Here is a 22,323-nt window from a genome sequence, read left to right on the forward strand (position 1 = left end):
CTAGTAAGGTTTGCAGTGCCTATGAGTGTAGCGTCATCTGTATATTGAATTGTCTTTTCTTATTTACTGGTTAAGTATAAGGCATTAAGACACATGTTAAACTGAGGAAGGTTGTCAAATATCAATGAAAACTGGGAACTGGGAGAAAGGAAGAGGATTCCTTTTGCCCTTTGACTGCTTGAGATCAATTTGACAAGTAGCTGTTGAACCAGGAGAGGTAAAAATGGGACAGTTTTATTTTTGGATAGTTTGTGAAGAAGTTTTTGATGGGAAGCATTATAGAAGGTTTTTACTAAATCAAGAAAGATGGATTACACTAGATTACCATGGTTTCTGTTAATACTCATAGTACTGATGAAGCTAAAAGGAGCTCCAGTGGCTTGAAACCACAGTGGGTAGGACAGAGAAAAGATTTTCAGTGGGATGTTTCTGTCATTGTTTATGTCTGCATGTTTTCCAAAATTTTAAATAATGAAGACAGTATAGCTACTGGACTATAAAGGAGAAAGTAATGAAGTTGTTATCTTTATTAAGTGGTAGTATGTATGATTTTTTTCCAAATAGGTTGGACATAATTTTCTTGAATGAGTCTATTCTTAAGACAGAAATAGAGAATAGAGAAATGTCTGCAGCAATTGTGATATAACCTGCAGGAAGATTGTTAGTTCTAAGTGTGTCTGGTTTTAACTTATGTTTTTCAGATGCCAGGATCCTTGATATTAAGAGGGGTTTTGTGTCCCTCATGCCAGGAAAATAAGATTTGATCTTGAAATGGCCCATGTGGATTAGAAATACCTTTGCTCAATCTCTCTCTCTCTATATATATATATATATATGTATGTGTCTAATGCAGGTGAGACTCTGGTCCCAAATAGCTACTGCTATTCAAGGGAGTACCCATAACTTGAGGGCGTTGCATATAAATTACTGTCTATGGTAATTGTTTATTCATCTTTGTATTCATCACTGAAGAAGGCTTTGTCCGAAACCGGTTTTAGGATTCATGTAGGGGTATTTTTGCCCTATGTTTATTAACATTAAAATAGCCATTTATATAATGGAACCTGTGCTGGCTTATGTGTTTTGCCTTTAGCACCCATAATGTGTCAGTTTGGGAGGTGATATCTGATAGGCTTACTTGCTTTGCAAGTGATGACCTGCTCCTTAGATATCATGGCTTTTAAATAGAGATCAAACACTGCCTTTTTAGCAAAGTCTATCTACTGGGTATTCTAACATAGCTAAAAAGGTCTCAGACATTCCAGATCCTTAACAATATTAATGTTGATCTACTCAATAACAAGTCTTAAAGTACAATATCTTGCCAGACTTCTGTAAATTAAGCATATCCATATCTGTATGGTTTGGAGAACTAGTTTCACTGTAAAGCTAGCACTACCTCCACACCAGTGTCCAGCACCTAGCATGATTTCAGTCATACATCTAACTGTAAGGGTCAGTCAGTATTTGTTAGGGATCCTTTAATCACACAATTGATTCTCCAGACCAAAAATCTGAACTTTCTATGGTCCAAATCACCCTAAATAAGATAAAAAAATTACTTAACAGCATTCGGTTAATTATTCTGATGTCCGTAAACCATTTCTAAATGTCTTAGCTGACTTCACCATGTACACAGCTTTATGTTGTGGATTTTTCAGTTACCCAACAATTTGAATGGAATAACAAAACTACAAATAATGGACATGTCCAATGACTGTTTAACCTAATAGTGGTACTACCCTGGAAGAATCATCCTCCTACCCACTGTGTGTGCCAAGTATAACCACCAGCTCTTACACCACTCCTACTGTATCTCCACGTTGGCCAAACCCTATTATAATTCACTTGGTCTTCTTTATCCAGACTTCAAATAGTGCAATCACAACGAACACACTGGAGTTCAGGGACTTTAGAGAGGTAAACTGCTAACACTTTATTATGAGATTTCAAAATTCTATTGCAGTATTTCCAGCTACTATGCAGCTTCAGTAGCTACCTATATCTCAAAACCGCATTCATATTTTCTAAAAAGTATAGACCAAGCAGCACTCAACAACCAATCTTAAGGATGGCCTACCCATATTAACAAATACTTCATTAAAAAAAAAATACTGAACATCTACAATAAATTGCAACCTACCATAAAAAAGGACATTATCTGAAGAATCATTGAAGAACTGTAAAACATCAACAGGATAATCAAAGATAAACATCAATTAAAATATCAGATAATACTAAAGAAATTAGAAAGCCTTCTTTAATTACAACACAAAACCACAACACTCAAGAAAACTCTGAGTTAATTCAGAAGTAATGCTAAACACAGAAACCTGATCTCAATCACGACGTAAGCATATGGCAAGCAAAATTACAGTCAATAATCCAAAAAGTAGGTCAGTAGACGTAGTAATTGTATAAAAAAGTCTTCTTTAATCTAAAACACAGTGGGTAAAGGTAAGCGCTTTCGCGTGGTCACAGCCACGCTTCCTCAGACAATGAATAACCCCACACACATAGTTTAAATAATATAACAATTAAGAACCAACCCCATTTAATTAGTTACATCAATCAGTAATTAAAGGAACACTGTTAACAAGCAGACAAAAAGTTCTCACTCCAAAAGGTTCTTTTAAGACTGACTAATGTAAAATCGGCAAGCAGTTCATTGCATAATGTCTAACCATATTGTGCTCACAAAACAGAACAGACAGTTAAAAAATCACAAGTTATATAGAAACTGTACTTTCACACACTTATAGGTATAAAAGATTTCTGCAGCGGAAAGATCTCCGACTGCAAACCTACAAAAACATGATTGTTCATTTAAAACCATTGAGCACGAAATATCTGAAATTAATGCATAAATTGTAAAAATATTTTTTCTTTTAAAATTGAACCATAAATATAGTGCTGTTATGAAGGGTACATCTATTTCTAGATTAACTGATATTTAAGAATTATAAATATATATGATGACGCCAATTACTTCAATTTCAGTTTCAATAAGAAACTCAGTTAGACCGTAGCAGCATAATTTATTCAGTACCGAATTAGCGGTAATGCATTCTGATGTAAATTCTAACTACTGATAATCAAATCAGTTTTAAGACTGACTAATGTAAAATCGGCAAGCAGTTCATTGCATAATGTCTAACCATATTGTGCTCACAAAACAGAACAGACAGTTAAAAAATCACAAGTTATATAAAAACTGTACTTTCACACACTTATAGGTATAAAAGATTTCTGCAGCGGAAAGATCTCCGACTGCAAACCTACAAAAACATGAGTGTTCATTTAAAACCATTGAGCACGAAATATCTGACATCGATGCATAAATTGTAAAAAGATTTTTTCTTTTAAAATTGAACCATAAATATAGTGCTGTTATGAAGGGTACATCTATTTCTAGATTGACTGATATTTAAGAATTATAAATATATATGATGACGCCAATTTACTTCAATTTCAGTTTCAATAAGAAACTCAGTTAGACCGTAGCAGCATAATTTATTCAGTACCGAATTAACGGTAATGCATTCTGATGTAAATTCTAACTACTGATAATCAACATAAACTTATTAAAGCCTTGAAATGTAAATATATTCAGTTACAATTGGTAACTTTAATATACAAAAGTTACATATAAAATAGTGTAACTAGGCTAACTAATCGCTGCAAGATTAACTGTAGTCTTACAAAATGTATATATATGTACACAAATACATACTTTACTAAAAATACTTTAATTCAGAAGTACCTAGTCCCAAAGTTCGCTGGAGAACCAAATAAGGGCCAGAGTCCAGGTTAAAAGCAAACAAATTTATTTCCACAATTCAAATAAAAAAGAATGTTGAAACATAAATTGCATTAACGCTGCCACTTGAAAACATGTTTTCGTACATCTTCATCAGATGCAAATAACCCCTGTTAATTAAACTAAATGCTTATATATGTACCTGTTGATATAAAAAACAATAATTTGTAAGGTCTTTATCCAATACAATTAACCCTTTGTGAGACTATGCACAATCAAATGGAATGGAGATCTTTTCTTATATGTATGTTGACATGGAAAAACCTTTGAACATTAAAAATAAGATATCTGAATGAATATTGGATAAGCAACAATTATATAATATTTCATAACATTGCATCACACCAATTGTTAATAGACATTTCCTTATATAAAAAGTATAAAAAAAGTTAAACACAATAGTGTTAACTTGTACTATACACATTTACAAATGTTTAAAAATGTTTAAAAATACAAGCCTGTCATCTCGTGGCTTTTTAGAAAGTTACAATTTAGCAGCTCTTAACTTGAGAACTGGAAGAATCGAAAGCATATAATTCTAACCTGGACTTTTAGCAGCTTCCAAAATAATCTGTCAAAGTAACTCACGATATTCAAGTTTGGCATCCCACATTCCCCCTCTGATCTCCTTGGGTACAACATCCAAAATAAAAAATGTAAAGGAGGCCTGTTCACGTTAGTTTGTGACGGAATAAAGCATTATTTACATTTTGTTTTTTAATTTCATAAAAATGCTCACAGATTCTCAATTTTAATTTTCTTTCCGTCTTCCCTACGTAAAATGAGTTACAAATCTGGCAGGTAGCAAGATAAACTACACTGCATGTGTTGCAATTAGAAAAACATGTACTCATAATTTTCCTGTTTCTACTTTGTACCTCTATAAAGAAATTGTTGTGTATGTGTGGACACTGTGAAAAGGTCCCACATTTAAAACTTCCCATTTTTCCTTGTCTGCCTTTTTGATTCGAGCCACACCCAAACTCAAATAAATTCTTAATATTTCTATCCTTTCTGCATGTGAATTTTAAGGGTTGTTTAGATATAATATCCAGGTCCGAAAATTCTTTAAATCTGTCCCATTCCCTGTTAATGACCTGCTTAATTACCCCAGAATCACCAGTATAATCCATAATGTAGGCTTCTTCCCAGTTGATCACACTCTTTGTGCTACTTACTCTGTGTTACTATTGCTATAGGTTGGTCTTTTCCCAGAATAGGGGCAAATCTCTCCTTTCTTCCTTCAACAACCTCCACAGTAACATCGTGAATTAAATTATCTGGATAACCCCTTTCCTTGAACATGTCACACACAAAACCACATTCTGTTCTAAAATCATTGTCCTGGGAGGTCATCTGACTAACCCTTACCAACTGGCTTTTTAATAGATTTTTCTTTTGAAAAAACGGGTGACCACTAGTAAAATGAAGGTAGGAATTGGAAAAAGTACTTTTCCTATGTACTTTAGAGGAAAATTCATTGTCCATCTTATGGAGGGAAATATCCAGATACATCAATTCTTGACTGTTAAAATTATAAGTGAAATCCCAAAAATTGGTGGTGCCTTTTAAATAGGACAGAAACTCCAAAAATCTATCTTTACTATCTATCCAAAATATACAAATGTCGTCCAAAAAAACGTTTGTAAAGGCACCAACTGGCAAATGCACTACTGAGTGCAAATTTGGTTTCCCACCAGGTCAAAATGATGTTCGCATATGTTGGTGCGCATTTTGCCCCCATAGCAACCACTTTTTTCTGTCGAAAGAACTCACCTTCATAATACATGAAATAATTTTTGAGTATAACTTCCATTAATAATAAACAATTACAAAAATCACAATGATTAAAATTACTATTTTCTCTCTTTGTAAAGGCACCAACTGGCAAATGCACTACTGAGTGCAAATTTGGTTTCCCACCAGGTCAAAATGATGTTCGCATATGTTGGTGCGCATTTTGCCCCCATAGCAACCACTTTTTTCTGTCGAAAGAACTCACCTTCATAATACATGAAATAATTTTTGAGTATAACTTCCATTAATAATAAACAATTACAAAAATCACAATGATTAAAATTACTATTTTCTCTCATACACTCCTCGAGCCACTGTAGACCTATATCATGTGGAATTGAACCAAATAGGTCCACAATATCTAAAGTCACAAAAAGTATGTCTGAACGAAAAAGGTTGGGTTTTCCCAGCCTCAGTAAATCCCAAGAGTTTCTCAGGACTGACGGGCCTCTGTTGGATAAATACTTTAACTTAACATCTACAAACTTAGCAAGTGGTGTGGTGATAGAACCTTCTGAAGATACAATAAGTCGTAATGGTGAATCCAAAGGATCCGTGGGGACCTTTGGAATTTCAAAAACTGAAGGCACCCTAGGATTCTTGTTGGTCAAAAAATTGTATGTATCATTACTGATCGAACCCTCCAATAACAAATCATTGAGTAAAACATTAATTTTAGAATTAGCTATATTTATCTCATTAATAGATGCCCTGGAATATTTACAGTTGTCGTTCAACAATTCCTTCATTTTAGATTTATAAATAATAGCATCCATTAGGACCGTACCTCCCCCTTTATCTGGTTGCATTATTCTCACTGCTTTATTGTTTTTCAAACCTTCTAATAAGCACCTCTCTTCCTTGGAAAGGTTAGAAAACACTCTGTGATCATTCACTTCCTTCCTAATTTCCCTTTCCAAGATGTTTTCCAGATTTTTGAGTTGTGGGTGAAGGGGGGGGGGGGGTTGAATGTACTTGTCTTCTTTAATGATAGTGATGCTTTCCTATCACATGCTCCGTTACCAATCCATAATGCTAAATTCCTTTTCCTTATAAAAAGTTTTAAGTCCACAATAGCTCTGGGAATATTAACTTTCCTAGCAGGAATGAATTTAAAACCTTTTGAAAATAAATTAAAATATTCAAAATTGATGTCTAAACTACTGTAATTAAACATCTTATAGTTATTAAAAATGAAAATGTTGTCCTGTTGTATAATACTGTGAGTGTTTACATTTACCATTTCCGTATTTACCTCCTGACATTCCCTCTGTAATTGCGGTAAATGTAATACACAGGATTCTGATTTCTTATCCTGTCTGATCTCTGGGGGGGGGGGGGTAATCTAAAGGGATATCCTGATTTTGTTCAGTAGGTGTACCATTCAAATCATCCTCATAACCATGTTGAACCGTTTAACCTATTGTTTCTGACTCCCGTTCGTGTTTCAGTGTAACTGGAGAAGAATCTGGGCTTAAGGTATCCTCCTTGTATTCCCTAGTATCCCTCTCCAATTTTCCTTCCTTTCTTTTCATATTGTTAATACAATTTTTATCAATCTGGGCAAATATATTCTGGTACAAAGCCTTCTCAGAATCCACAGTAAAAAGAAGGTAATTTAAAATACACTGGTTAATTGATTCTATTTCCCTTAACAATAGATTTTTCTCCCTTTCATCCTCAGCTATAATCGCTTTTACAATATCTAGATCACATTTGTCCAAAATGTATAAGGTCAGTGTGTAACTCTGAACCTTCTTTCACACCACTGGGGTATTTGCAAACCCATAAACCTTTGGGAACTATGTTCCTTTTTAAACATTCTTTTAATAGGCTAAGTTACAGTCAATGCGTTTGAATTTATCAATTGAACATTAAATCCAAATTGTCTCTAAAAGTACGGGTTTTTAATTCTGTACTACTCGGGGACTTTTTTGAATTGAATGCATAGTTTCTCGCTAGAAAAGCATTGTAATCTAAAACAGTATTAAATGTAACAGAGTCACCTTTACCAGGGTTAGAGTTGTCACTCGTGTTAGTCTCTGAAGGCTCCTTCTCCTTGTCATGAATGCCATCCTGGTTGGAAAGCAGTATGTTTGGAAAATTGGAAAAGTCGTTGGTACTGGGGTCAGAAATTTCACCCAAGTTACGCTGAGTAAGTACCTTGCCAGAAGAACCGCCAGGAATTATTTTCCGATGTCTCTGACTGATTTCCTGATTGCCAGCCACAAGCGAGACAATCAATTGGCAGGAGAGATGGGACAGATTTAAAGAATTTTTGGACCGGGATATTGTATCTAAACAACCCTTAATATTCACATACAGAAAGGATAGAAATATTAAGAATTTATTTGAGTTTGGGTGTGGCTCGAATCAAAAAGGCAGACAAGGAAAAATGGGAAGTTTTAAATGTGGGACCTGTTCAAAGTGTCAACACATACACAACAATTCCTTTATAGAGGTACAAAGTAGAAATAGGAAAATTATGAGTACATGTTTTTCTAATTGCAACACAAGCGGTGTAGTTTATCTTGCTACCTGCCAGATTTGTAACTCATTTTACGTAGGGAAGACGGAAAGAAAATTAAAACTGAGAATCTATGAGCATTTTTATGAAATTAAAAAACAAAATGTAAATAATGCTTTATTCCGTCACAAACTAACGTGAACAGGCCTCCTTTACATTTTTTGTTTTGGATGTTGTACCCAAGGAGATCAGAGGGGGAATTTGGGAGGCCAATCTTTAATATCGTGAGTTACTTTGGCAGATTATTTTGGAAGCCACTAAAAATCCAGGTTTGAATGATATGCTTTCTAGTCTTCCAGTTCTCAAGTTAGAGCTGCTAACTTGTAACTTTCTAAAAAAGACACTAGATAGCAGGCTTGTATTTTTAAACATTTTTAAACATTTGTAAATGTGTATAGTACAAGTTAACACTATTGTTTTTAACATTTTTAATACTTTTTAACTTTTTATATAAGGAAATGTCTAACAATTGGTGTGATGTAATGTTATGAAATGTTATATAATTGTCACTTATCCAATATTCATTCAGATATCTTATTTTTAATGTTCAAAGTTTTTTCCATGTTAACATACATATAAGAAAAGATCTGCATTGCATTTGATTGTGCATAGTCTCACAAAGGGTTAATTTTATTGGCTAAAGACCTTACAAATGATTGTTTTTTATATCAACAGGTACATATATAAGCATTTAGTTTAACGGGTTATTTGCATCTGATGAAGATGTACGAAAACATGTTTTCAAGTGGCAGTGTTAATGCAATTTATGTTTCAACATTCTTTTTTATTTGAATTGTGGAAATAAATTTGTTTGCTTTTAACCTGGACGCTGGCCCTTATTTTTTCTTCAGCGAACTTTGGGACTAGGTTCTAGTGTGCTTTAATGTTCGCTTTCATCTAGATTTGTGGTTTTAATTCATAAGTAATGACATTATGGGGAAAAGGGGTTGCCGGTGGATGGATGGACAGATGCATGGGTGGATTACATATTCCTACCCTAAGGATATTGCTACTATACAAGCGGATACATTTAGTGTTAATTTCACAACAGTCACAATTATTGAAGTTTGAGTCCCTACCCATTCTTGTAAAAACCATGAAGCAAATCTTTAGTCCCCTCTCCAAGACCAAAAATACCACATCTCTGACAATGTACCCAGTTCCCTAATAAACAGTGCCAAACATGCCCTTTATGAACATCTCCTAAGAAACTGTAGCTCAAGTCTTTACAAAGTCTATATTCCTGAAGCTTGGAATATGGGAGTTGTAATGCCATTAATCAGGATGTACCAACCTTAGATCCTAACAACTACAGTTGAATCAACCTAACAAGCATAACATTTAAGACCATGCACCTCATCTTGTTAGACTTTGTAAATATTGACATTAAAAATTGCATTACTCTTGACCCACACCAACTTGGTTTTAAGTATAGATCGTGCCTACTAAATCAAGTTCGTTTCTACAAAACAGGGTACTGAAGTTGCAGATGGAGGCTACGCAGTCTATACAGCATGCCTAGATCTGGCCACAATCCCCCATGCAAGTGCAGTTAGTTAGAACACCTAAACTTTAACTCTTATCTTGTAGGTAGATAGCAAACTTGCTGTCTGACAGAACACACCCATTAAAACAGCAGTCACCTTAGAAACAAAAAAGTGAACAGTGATGTACTTCACTACAGTTCCTCCTGAGCTGTATCCGTTTCTCAGATATTCAAACTACAAACCCAGACTCTCTAATTATGTTTACTGATGACGAAGCTGGGTGACAGATTTCACTCAGGTTCTGGTATCTTCGTACAACAGTACAAATCACTGTTGCAAAGACAGTGGCCTGCAAGTCAAGTGCAAAAAATAAAATGCAGTATTGTCATATTTGACAACTGTAACTGTTCTTCTACATGTAGTATATGCAGGGCATCTTTCTCCAAAATTATTCAGTCATCAATGGGCTTGGCATTTTCAAAGACAACTCACTATCCTTTATCTACCATGTTAGAACAATGGTGAAGAAATTATTCAATCTGACCTGCCTAATATCCAAAGGCATCTTCTCTATGTTACAAGAAGTTGTCATTTCTCTGTAGACAGTCATTATCAGACCAGTTATAGAATAGAATGCTCCCATTATAATGTATCGATCCAAAACATCTCAGACAACTAAAAAGACCCCAGGGGCTCCAGAAAAAAGTCATTTGTCAAAGACCATATACTATCAAGGCAGGTATGAAACTCTATCCTGGTTCTCTCTCTTATTTCAGACTTCAAAACTGTACAGTGACTGTGCCCTCTAGATCAACTAGATTTGATCATGCTGTAAGCATATTATTTTTTTCAAATGCTAGAAGTTTAAATGAAATACACGGAATGTATAAATGTTCTAGCTTTTCTAAACCAAAGTAAAATGGGTTTTTTTTTTGGGGGGGGATGTTGGAATTCTTCTGATGCAATTCTGCCTGAAATTTCAAATTATGAATGTTTCAATTCACACAAACACTCAAGGAGTTTTCATAATTATGTTTCATAAATCTTGGTGGAAAGCATCCTTAACTTTGTAGATCATACATGTATCAGATTCATAGTTTGCTACCATCTTCTTTGGATGAATTTGGGTAACATTTTTGAGCCAACTGTCTTTTTCATAGATGTTAAAACCACTTGTACTACCTGGAGACTTTAATTTACTACATACTGCCTGGTCTGATGGGACCAGCAATACCCATTTTGAGGTTGAATTTCTCAATTTCCTTCCTTACAAAGAGTAATACTATATTAGAAACAATCCTTCTCTAGTGTGTAATATTCACTCCCTTCATCTCTCTGTTACTCTGATCATGTTGATTGGAAATTATATAATCTGCAATGCTTAAATGGTGCGTTTGGTTTGTGTGTCACAGACTATTGCAAGAAGCTAGTACATTTCTCTGCTACAGTTTAGCAAAGGTCTTTTAAACAGTTTCTCAATGAGATATTATGTAGACAAATTTTTTTTTGAGTCCCCAAACTTACGTTCAGAGGGGATGCATTTGCTCATAACACCAACAGGCCTTGCTACAACACAGATACATCAGGAAATCTTCCTTAACTGGATTCATAAGTGAGCATGCCACTTGGGTTGGCAGTGTGGTGGAGGTCTGCAGTCTGTGTTGACTGCTAGAGCAGCCTATGAAGGATCAGTTCTTTATCTATTTAAGTAACCTGAATAAGGACCACTTCAAGACGTAGACTGGGTCACTGGCAAACTAGTATAGAATAAAAAGGTGTTAGACCCTTCAGAGATGCATAGTTACAGAACATTATATGTAAAGTTACCCTATACATTTTTAGTATATACTGAAGCAAAAACAAGTGACATCTCAAAGGACATCATTTATTACACAAAGCAAGTTTTTACACAGTTTGACTTATTTGATTAGCAGAGGAACTATCATTTCAGACATCTGCTAGGGTGCTAGCAATTATTAAATAAAGGGAGACAAAACATAAAAGCTGTTCAGTTTAAAAATGAAACCTCACAGCTCTGGTAATAGGACTGCAGGGTTTTAAGCAAAGCACATTTCTTGTTGATTTCTTAACATGCAAACTAATGCATAGTAAACATTCCTCTTCCTCATAATCTGACTCTCCAGTCACAGCATGAAACAAACTGAAGATTATAATCCTCCCTTAACCTAACCATTTCTCAAAATAAGTTCCATTCCACTAACCACAACTTCTCAGTAATGCCCCTCTCGTCCGCAAACATGCGAGTCTGTTGTATCAAACTATAATCCACCTTGCCATTTCATACATTTAAACACAAACTTTAAAAAAATGCCTACTCAAACAAGCATCCGATAAATGCTTCATCTTCCATGGTGTCACAAGGTAAGGACCCACTAACCCACAAAGCTAGGTCATAAAACAAAATTACTACCCAAATAATGCTATAATACTCCCCTCTCACGCATTCCAAACACCCCCCCCCATAAACCGCGCACAGGTTCGTAGGTTAAGTATAAGGCTAGTCACCCTTGCAGGCCATTTTAAGCCTAGCTAATTCCCCTTTTTGAGCATGAAGTAACATCAGTTTATTTAACAGCTACACCTCTTCATAGCTTCTTTCTCTACCTCCACATTACATATTGTAAATACTTAATACTCTAACGTCCACCCCTTTTGATATTGTTTTGCTTGCAGTGTGTTGGTTTGGGTTGTATTACTACTGTGGTGTTCTACTCTCTTGTCTGTATGCACTGTTTTGAGCATCTGGGTGAAAACGGGTCTAATATTATATAGTCGAAGTTTCAAAACTTCAAACCTCACATGAGCGAAGTTCAAAACATCGACTATATAATAAAATTAAAAAAACCGTACCTTACCGCTCTGAGCAGGGGGGCAAGCCCCACTGCACCCCCACACACCCTCACTTAAATATACCAACTCTGAGAACACACTTCAGTGCAGAAAGGGAAAATTTCCCATTCTGAGCATGAAAAGCCATTGACTTTCACCATATGATGTCAACCATCTATGATTTGAACATCGGAACGGTCGCTCATCTAATATAGACCTGTGAAAACAGTCTGTTTGGATCAGTGCTCTAGCTAGTTATAAAAAAGTAAAGTAAGCAAAATGAAACAAAATAAATAAATGCATAAATAAAAAAATAAAATGACAGAGCAGATGTGTGTGTGTGTGCGCGTGTACACTTAGGGGTAAATAGTGAGGGTAGGGCTAATGAAAGAAACTTGGGTAACAGATCTCAGATCATTAGCTGATAAGGGTAAATAAAATAGGTTTGGAGAATCAGGATGAGGTTAATAGGTACTGAATTTTTAAACTTTCATGGAGGAAAGCAGTGACAGGCTACATGACATCTACAGTATTCCAATAGCTGTGAAATGAAGATAAGATAATGGTTTGCTTAGATGGGTAGGTAAGAGGATTCTTTAAATCATATGGCAGTTTACTGAAGGCAATGTGAAGAAAGGAAGGAAGGATTAGGAAGATAGTGACTGGCTTGATCTACAAATCAGCTGTTTGCAAGGAACAAATTCAATTATAGTCCTGAAAAGACAGCTGTGCTTAGAGCTGGGCTGCAAAGATGTACCTTAGCTGGGGCGGGACAATGTGAAAGAAGCAGAAAGGAAAATACTTATAAATGCAATATACAGTAAAAAGTGATTCAGAAGACAGCAAAACAGACAAGGGTGACTAGGAGCATCATTAGAAAATATTATTCTGGAATACAAAGACCTTAGGTAAGAACATGGGAAATTCTAAGCACTGATGCAGGAGGGGTGGGTGGATCTTACTGCAATCACAAACTATGGAACAGTGTGACAAGAAGGGGTGGGACACAGAGGTCCCTAGGAAGAGATGCAGATGATTCCGGAATGACAGAGAAGAGAAGGATGTGGTGGTATAGCAATTTGAATACAAGAGGGTATCAGATGTGAGGCCAAAGAAATTGGGTAACACTAAACCAAAAATGGAACAAGTGTACATCCATGGTTAGAATGCTCTAGAAGTTAAGGTATATGAAGGGGAAGCTGATCGACTGTTGGATGAGAATAAAATCGGAAGAGGGAATAAAGGAGTGGCATAGGAGGAAGACGGTATATAATTCTTGGAGGATCTGACTCTACCAAGGGCATACTGGGAGATTTCCAAGTTCCAGGGTACAGAAAAAAGCAGGAGTTGACTGAAGTCATGCACCATGAGTTTTTAAACTATCAAGTACAGGTCTGTACCAGCAATGGCGGGATTGTGAAAGTTGTCTTAACCAAGGCAGAGGAGATCATGAATGCCCAGGTGAAGGCAGCATTTGTTGCAGTGATCATGTCATGTGTATTACAGGGGTGTAAGGGTGAAAGTACAAAAAAAGGCAAACAGAATAGTATGGGAGTTTAAGAGCGTGAAATACTCAATGATTATTTAGCAGTCTTGGGACACACTAAAAAAAATTGTTTGTCTTTTTGGCTTTTCCCGGTTAGGGGTCGCCACAGCAGAACTCCGGTATGCTAATGATTGGCAGTCGATTTTTATGGTGCCGAGTTGCCAGCCCGATGCCCAGCCTTCAGCGAAGGCACACCCATTCACGCATGTCTTTTGGAGGCCACTCGACCACGGGGAGGACATGCAGACTCCACACAGAAGGCACTCCAGCTGAGAATCTAACAGGAGAACCTCTTGCTGTGAGGCAACAATGCTACCGCTGTACCACCGCAGATCTACACACTAAAAAAATAAATAAGCTATGGAAATGGGAGAGTGATGGAGTACTAATCACTGTGTTCCAGCATGGGTGGGAAAGAACAACCAGCAAAAAATTAAAAAAAGACTGACTGCGTGTACTGGAATCAGAGTTTAATAATGGAGCAAAAGATAAAAGTTAGTTGGAAAGAAGGGGTGGAGAGGTGGTGGTAGAGGAAACCCAGTAAAAAGAAGGCATCAAAGATGGTAAGGGCAGCAAATGTGCACACTGAAAGGGGGAAGATGTGATCAGGAAGGAAAATAACAGCTTTTTCAGGCATATAACACTGGGGTGGGGGGGGATCTGGCCGAGCTAAACAAAGAGACAAGACAGATCACACAAGAAAGAGAAAAATAACAGCGGTGCTGAATGAATACTTTGCATCAGTTTTTATTAACTGGGGTAGAGTACTGATCCCAGTTTCAGAAAAGAAAGCAAGTAGATGGTGCCATCCTGGGAGGGAGAGCAGGTGACTGTCGAGGATACAGAGAAAAAAAAAATTTCATTATTCAGAGTAAAAGCACAAAGACCTGACTTGCTGCATCCAGCAATCATTATGAAGAGAAAGCTGAAATGTGTGCAATATACAGTCGGACAGAGAGCTTCAACAGATGACTTGACTAATGCAGAAATACCTGCAGACTAGAAGAGAGTAACTTTGATACCTGTACAAGTTTGGAAGTGGGAAAAAAAAGTACAGATCTTTGTGCATGGAATATCATGTACTGTATACTGAGGAAAGGATCACTGCTTTCCTAGAGGACAACATGCAGGCCAGCAAGCAACATGGGATCATGATTAGAAGCCATGGTCAATCACATCTGATTCATTTTTATGACTGATTTAAAGGTAAATATGATTGAAAAGTACGAATATAATTGGATTATTTGGATCGTTTCATGGCCATTGGCACAATCACTCATTGGTGGCTGACAGGAAAATTGGAGGGGGTGGGGGATGGGCAAATACTAAGGAAATGGACTGCTGCTTGACTAAATGGTAGGACACACAGGGCCGTGGTGAGAGGGATGACTGACTACACATTTACCTAAGGATTGGATCTGGACCTAGTACTCTTCAGTGTGCTTGTGTCAGAGTTACTTGAAGCAAAAGAAAACAAAACCAACTTATTTGCTAATGACACAATGACTCATACAGTAGAGCAAGATGGGAAAAAAATCAAGAAACCAATTTGAAAAGATAAAAAAAGACAGAAGAAATTTGGTAGATGAATTTCAGTGCAAAAAATGTAAAATACTGCATTTAGACTTCAATAATCCTGGTATGCACGATTAGTTGGTTGAGTGGAAACAATGGTAAATTAGTAGAAAAAGATCTGGGAATATGAACTACATCTAGAACAGACCATCAGATGCAGTGTGAAAAGGAAGTAACAGCAGTCAGTAAGATTCCTGGGGAACACACTGATAAGGACAGACTCCAGAAGCAAAGTAGTAATGCTCCCTGTACTAAAGATCCCTGGTCAGACTACACTAGTGCTGTGCAACGTTAATTACATTGTACAAAGAAAGGGACATCAAGCCACTGGAAGGCATCAGAAGAAAACCTGCCAGAATAAAAACTACATGGTATGGAAAGGATTTCACCTCTTTTCAGTAGAAACCAGAAAAGATTTTAGTGCATAAGATCATGTTGGGAAGATGAAAAGTCATCCTGAACCAGAGTGATATGGTGGGAAGAGGTGAAAGAGACAGCAGATTGTAGGGACTAACAAATCCCTGAATCTTTGAAAGTACTTATTCTAGGATCATAAGAGGTTACTAGGCTAATAACTCTAGGGCCCCTAGCCAAGTTCTATCCTTATTTGCATGATCAACATCTATTGTCCCCATCCAAGTGGGACACAGGTGGAACCCCCAGGGTGAATTTATGTTTACCCATCCAATCGTCCACACTGCATCTGAAGAGGGCCAATGAGGTGCTTTATTTGATATGAAGTGGGAGTCTGTTCTAAAGGTGTGGTAACCCCTGGGAGACAAATCTGTTCCTCCAGCAGGTTCTATTAATGTCATTATACCAGATTAAGATCTTTAGAGCGAGTAACCCATGTACCATTTGACTTGCAGATATGCAGCATTTCCAACAAAGCATTATTCATGCAAAGAGTTGTGGAACCATGGAAAGAACTAATGAAGAGAAAGTCCACAGAGACATTCATGAAGGCATGGGTCAGGGAGGAGAAAGGGTAAGGTAAAAGGTATTGATAAAGGGGATGTAGAAAGTTAAATGTACTTAAACGACAGACAAATCCAGTCTTTTTCTGCTATAGGTTCATAGGTTAGTACTAGGCTAGCTGCACTTGTGGGCCATTTCAAGTCTAGCCAAATTTCCAAGCCTTAGTATCGAACCATGTAAAATGTGTCCATGAGGTGTGAGGTAAACACCTTAACCATTTTGTCAATCCCCAACCCCCGGGGCATAATGCAATATGCAAATTGCTATGTCACAGCAAAGCTATACTTTAACATGTTTTTGTTTTAACTGTCACGCCCGCAAGGAGTCACAGATTCAACCTAGCTACCTACAATCCCCCTTCTCCCTTCCACATCTTCTTTACTGTAATTTACAAAAGGAATAAAAGGCATTAGAAAAACATTTCTGTACCAAAAGAAACTTTTAGAAGATAATAAGAAATAATGCTTACCTATGTGATTTCTGCTTGAGGAGTAGAAGGCATTTACTACTGCAGCCCCAGTAAACCACCTGGAGAAACAGAATATGGTTAATTCTGGCACAACTTTAGTTTTTATCTTTAGTTGCACAGTCACATTGCACTAATTTCTAATTCAAGGAAATGCATGCATAAGCTGTGCTTATTGACTATATACTACATAGTTTGTTCAACTATAAAAACATTTTCTAGGTATAGTGTTTATTTTTTTTCAACTGTGTTGATTTGTAGTTGGATAAAAATATAGTGTAGTTTTTCCAAGTTCTGGATATTATTTTGACTTGGCTCCTGTAGAAAGTGGTTTGTGGTTATGTACAGTTAACCAAATGCACACAAGTGAAAAACAAATGTTGTAAGGAGGCTTGTTCTCACAGCATGGTGTCTCCTAAAGCTTACATGCAAAGTAATTAAATTCAGTTGCTTCATAAATCATCCCATTGTGAGGTAAAACTAAAGTCGTCAAGCTGTTGAAATTCAAAAATTCTCAGCTTGCCAATATGGGATTCATTTTCTGTACATGTTGTGATTTGTCTGTTGCAAACAGAATATACATACATGTGCACACTTTGCTCTGGCTGAGAGCATCAGTCCTAACAATGTTGCAAAAATATCTCATGCTTCTGTTTTATGTTTAACTTCCATCACTTTCTCTAAAATCTTAAAATGACAGCAACCACAACATTACAGAAGCCAATTCACAACCCAGTAGCCAATTTCTCTCACCAGTGTTTTCTGTCTTTTCTTTTTATTACTTTTTTTTTTTTTGCAAGATCCTGACATTTAAATATTTGTGAAGTAAAGCACAACATATTACAACTAAAAGAGAAGGGTCACATTAAACTAATGTGACAAATTGCTTCTAAGTTGAATTCTACATTCTGATGCCAAAAGTGACCATATATTAACCTATACAGACTTTCTAACGTATGTGTAACATGCCCTTTAATGAAGAAGTCATATAATACATACAGATTCATTTACAGATTGATAGAATATCTAATTAAATTATGAGGGCGGAATACGTGCTCTTTGTTTTGAAAATGGTAAACTGGATCATGAAAACTTCAGGGATGCATGCACCTAGGAAACGCCCAGAATTTTATAGAGCATCCCTGATTTTGTCTCATATTTTTGCCCTGTCCCCTCACAAAATTTTTATTTTTTTTTGGTAAATTAATCAGCAATACAATCAATAATGCCAGACATTAGAGTTTGATATTTCTTATTGTTAATAAAATGCATATTGATACAAAACCTGTTGTTCTATTAACTTTTAAATATTTTTAAAATAATATTTAAAAACTGTTCATGATTTTTGGCCTTTAACCCCTTCCCTGTTATTTTTGGCTTGTCCAGAATTCTTCAGCAAAGTTCAGATGTACGAAGAGATGTTAATATACAAACAAGTTGTACAAAGCGATAACCTTCTCTCTCTCAGAAAAACCTTGGCCGTGGGCCATGAGTATTCCACCTGCAATGTAAAATATTAAAAAAGTAGACAAGATGTTGCACTGAAGCAACATGCTAGTTTGTCTGTAAACAGATAAACCAGCTTAATCTCTTAATGAAGGGTTCAGCGGAATGCTGTTGTCAGTTATGAGCTATGTAACAACAGTAGGAATCAGAGCTCTGTAGGAGGATATTAATTTGGCTTGTCTTAGTTGCACAACGATTACTGCATTTAATAATAACTGGAGCAGTAGCCATATCATGAACTAGAACTCTGAGGAGGAGCAGAGCCTCCCTTACATGGTGCACTTAAGATTCTCTATGGCAAATCCACATTAAACCATATGCTATTAAGAACTTCAGGAATACTTTTTAGGAAGTAGTGCAACTGTTCAATGACCTCATGTGGGAAAATGTGCAGGCTGGTCAAAATCATACAGTGGTCATTGTAGAGGAAACTCACCTTTACCCTTGGTGCTGCCATCTAAGTAGGTATATGGGCAATACCGCATGGGTATGGGGAATGTAAGGGAGAAAAACAAACAATGTCTGATATTTAATTCTTTTGCACAGAAGTAGTTTCACAAAATAGTATGTCAACACAAACATCCTCTAGCTAGTCTTGTGTCAGGATGTAAAGCATAATGAGTAAAACGGGAATTGGTAACAAACATAATGAGGTAAAAAGGTACCTGCAAAGTTAGGACATTTCTATTAAACCACATTATGAATATGCAAACACACACAGAAATGTTTATGAAAGAGTGGCACATCTACACTGAATGGCTGCACACCTAGGCATGATGTAGCAACTGGTCCACAAAAGTTTTTCTTTCTAGCGTTCTTAAGACCCTAGTGATTTCCAGTATGGACTCACATACTGTAATTATGTGGGTAACGATTTCTAGGACTGCTCGTGTATTTCATTAAGAAATTCTTTATTAGTTCAGTTTTGCTGCTACCTCTGTGGGTCAACTTATCCTCTCTCTAAGACTGGCATCAATCTTCCTTGATTTTAAGTCACTCAGTGCTACTATGACACCTTTAAAAGTACTTGCCTTTGTGTTATTACATTTCCATTTCATAGTTGTGTTATTACATTTCCATTTCATAGTTGTCTTGAGCTGTATTTAATAATCAAGTCTTTTGCAGTACCTCCTAAATAAGGTAACCATTCCTTGTCAGTCTATTTGCACCAGGGAATGTTTTTTTTTTTCTGTCAGTGTGTAGCTTTACATGTTTGCAATTGAGCAGCACCTGTTCCAATTCTACAAACAAACTAGCTGTAGTCAGGCCTTATTGTAGGATAAATATGTTATCAATGCTGCTTCCCCTCATTCATTAACAAGCTCAGTCTAAAGCACATTTGATTAGGTGGTCATAATTAGGACGCAAAGAACACAATTAAGAAGGTACCAGAGAACGAAAGACATTCTTGTGGTGCACTGTTAATTAATGGCCTTAGCCACTCTTCCAGTTTTATCAGATTTGTCCTTACACCCAGCTCTCCAAGCAGCTAGCCTAGCTGTTTTGCATGTAGAAAATCAACTTGCAATGCTGAATCCAGGAAGACATCCACAAGTATGAAAACTTTAATATTCCAATTTAATTACAGAACACTGTTACATATATACAAATGTTTTAATGTGGTTTATCTTTACAGATATATTAATGCACGCATACTAATTGAAAAGCAAGCCTTAATGACTTCTAAAATACAAGTAATGCATGAAAGTGTAAACAGCTCATAAGAATACACCCTTCACTTCCAATACTGGTGATTAGTTCAAAATTAATCATAGCAGCATTTATTCTTCAAAGTTGCTTACAAATGACTTTCACAGAAGTTCAACACTGCAGTATTTGTTAATTACATGCATAAAACACATTTGAAACCAAAAATTAGTAGCACTGACACTATATATTGCAATGTTTAATAGATGCTGTATCACACTTGTAATATGCAAAAATGCCAGAGGCATATATAATTCTCGATACCACAGAAAGTTTTACATCAGAGTAGAATATAATAATTTAACTGCATCTTTAAGGGAAGAATACCTTTTAAAGATTATCATTGACAGTGGTAACCTCAGTGACTCATACCAAGTTATTTTTTTGAATTTAAACACTATTTTAAAAAAAGTCCCAAACCAAGATTGCATCAAAAGTGCTCACACATTCTGCCTTCTCAACATATTTGTTAAAGCATCTTTTCTAAGGAACTATATAACTGTAAAGTCATTTGCACTTAGTCATTGGACAACTTTGCTTTCCTCAGTGAGCTAATTAAGTCAATGAGACACTTTTAAACTAAATGCACCAGTGAGCAAAATTAAACAAAATGCCAAAGTTTTCCTCCCCTCAGAAATAGGCAGCCTTGTCAAATAAATTAAATATTGTGTTACTACAAATCAAGTTGAAAGAACCATTGATTGCCAATACATATTCGCTAACATGATGTTATTTTAAATTTATATAACATTTATATTTGTCCCCAGACTTCTAAATTCAAATAATTTTATTAGTACTAATATGAAAAAGCAACCTCACGCACGTTGCACTCTGTTATGCATGTCCCTTTTGTATATAAAAAGTCACACACATGATCATTTTCTGAAACATATGTACACCAAGTATATTTTGACTTTAGATCAAGTTGGTGTGACCCCCCCCACACACACACACACATGCACATATATATATATATATATATATATATATATATATATATATATATAAAAAACACACATACATATACACACACATATATCTATCTATCTATATATATAAATATATATATAGATATATGGTTTACAATCAAATGTTTGCAACGCACCATACTGACATTCATAAGGTCAAGGGTAAAGTGCAAAGGTTGAAAGTTGCGAGTGGGAATACTGTTGCCTAAAAACGTTGACACATAGCTTGTGTTTGTGGTTTTGAGCAACACCGTTTACAACTGGATCGCACTATACTGGGGATTGAGGAAATTACCATTTTCTTCACTGTAGTGCGATCTCGGAGTTAAAATATATAATTAGCAAGGGATGTGGGGTGTGCAGGGAGCTTGCCCCCCTGCAAAACAGTAAAAAACATTTGTTATTATTGATCAGTTTGTTTTGTTGTTTTGTGGAAAATGAGTGTTTTAGGAAATGCTGAATGTTAATTCTAGTTTTCCAAACGTTTAACATTTTAAACAATCAAAACAGTTTCCATCCTTATTTTTCGACTATTCAAGTAATATGGGTTTCACTATTTTGATAGTGAACCTATACACATATATATATATATATATATATATATACATACATACATATGTGTGTATATATATATACACACACACACATATATATATATATATATATATATATATATATATATAAAATCTGTATATATACAGCAAACTCCCTTTTATCTGGCCTCCTCTTTAACTGGCCATCAAATTTCTGCCGTAGCCCTAGCAAAAGACAAACGAGAACACTACTACTGCTTCCTCTGGACTAAATAATGACAAACATTTGAGTTTTAGACTTGATATTCATTAGAAAAATGCATACTAATACAAATCCTGTTATTCAAGCTGATTTATAAACTATAAATGCTATTTTATTTTGTATGCTTTTTCTGATTAACCAGCCATTTGTTTATCCAGCCTAAGGTCCGGTTCTGACAAATACTGAACACAGTAGAACAATGACCTCCTTGGACCTAGATGCCATTCCTTTGTTTACAAGTTGCACAACAGGGAATGTGTGTGTGTGTCCCCAAGTCCCTGACTAATGAGTCGACTATTAG

At 35.9% G+C, this 22,323-nt stretch overlaps 1 protein-coding gene across 1 annotated transcript in view; it reads right to left on the bottom strand.

Moving 5' to 3' along the window:
• MME (membrane metalloendopeptidase) overlaps nt 1-22,323 on the bottom strand; it is a 1,194,620-nt gene that overhangs the window by 158,298 nt on the left and 1,013,999 nt on the right. Inside the window, exon 16 of the mRNA XM_044070514.1 lies at nt 17,050-17,108. Within this exon, the coding sequence (XP_043926449.1) occupies nt 17,050-17,108 (59 nt within the window). The remainder of the gene's footprint in view (nt 1-17,049; nt 17,109-22,323) is intronic.

The sequence above is a fragment of the Protopterus annectens genome, chromosome 4.part1 (genome assembly GCF_019279795.1).
Source record: "Protopterus annectens isolate FY-2018-M chromosome 4.part1, PAN1.0, whole genome shotgun sequence".
NCBI classification, from domain to species: Eukaryota; Metazoa; Chordata; order Ceratodontiformes; family Protopteridae; genus Protopterus; species Protopterus annectens.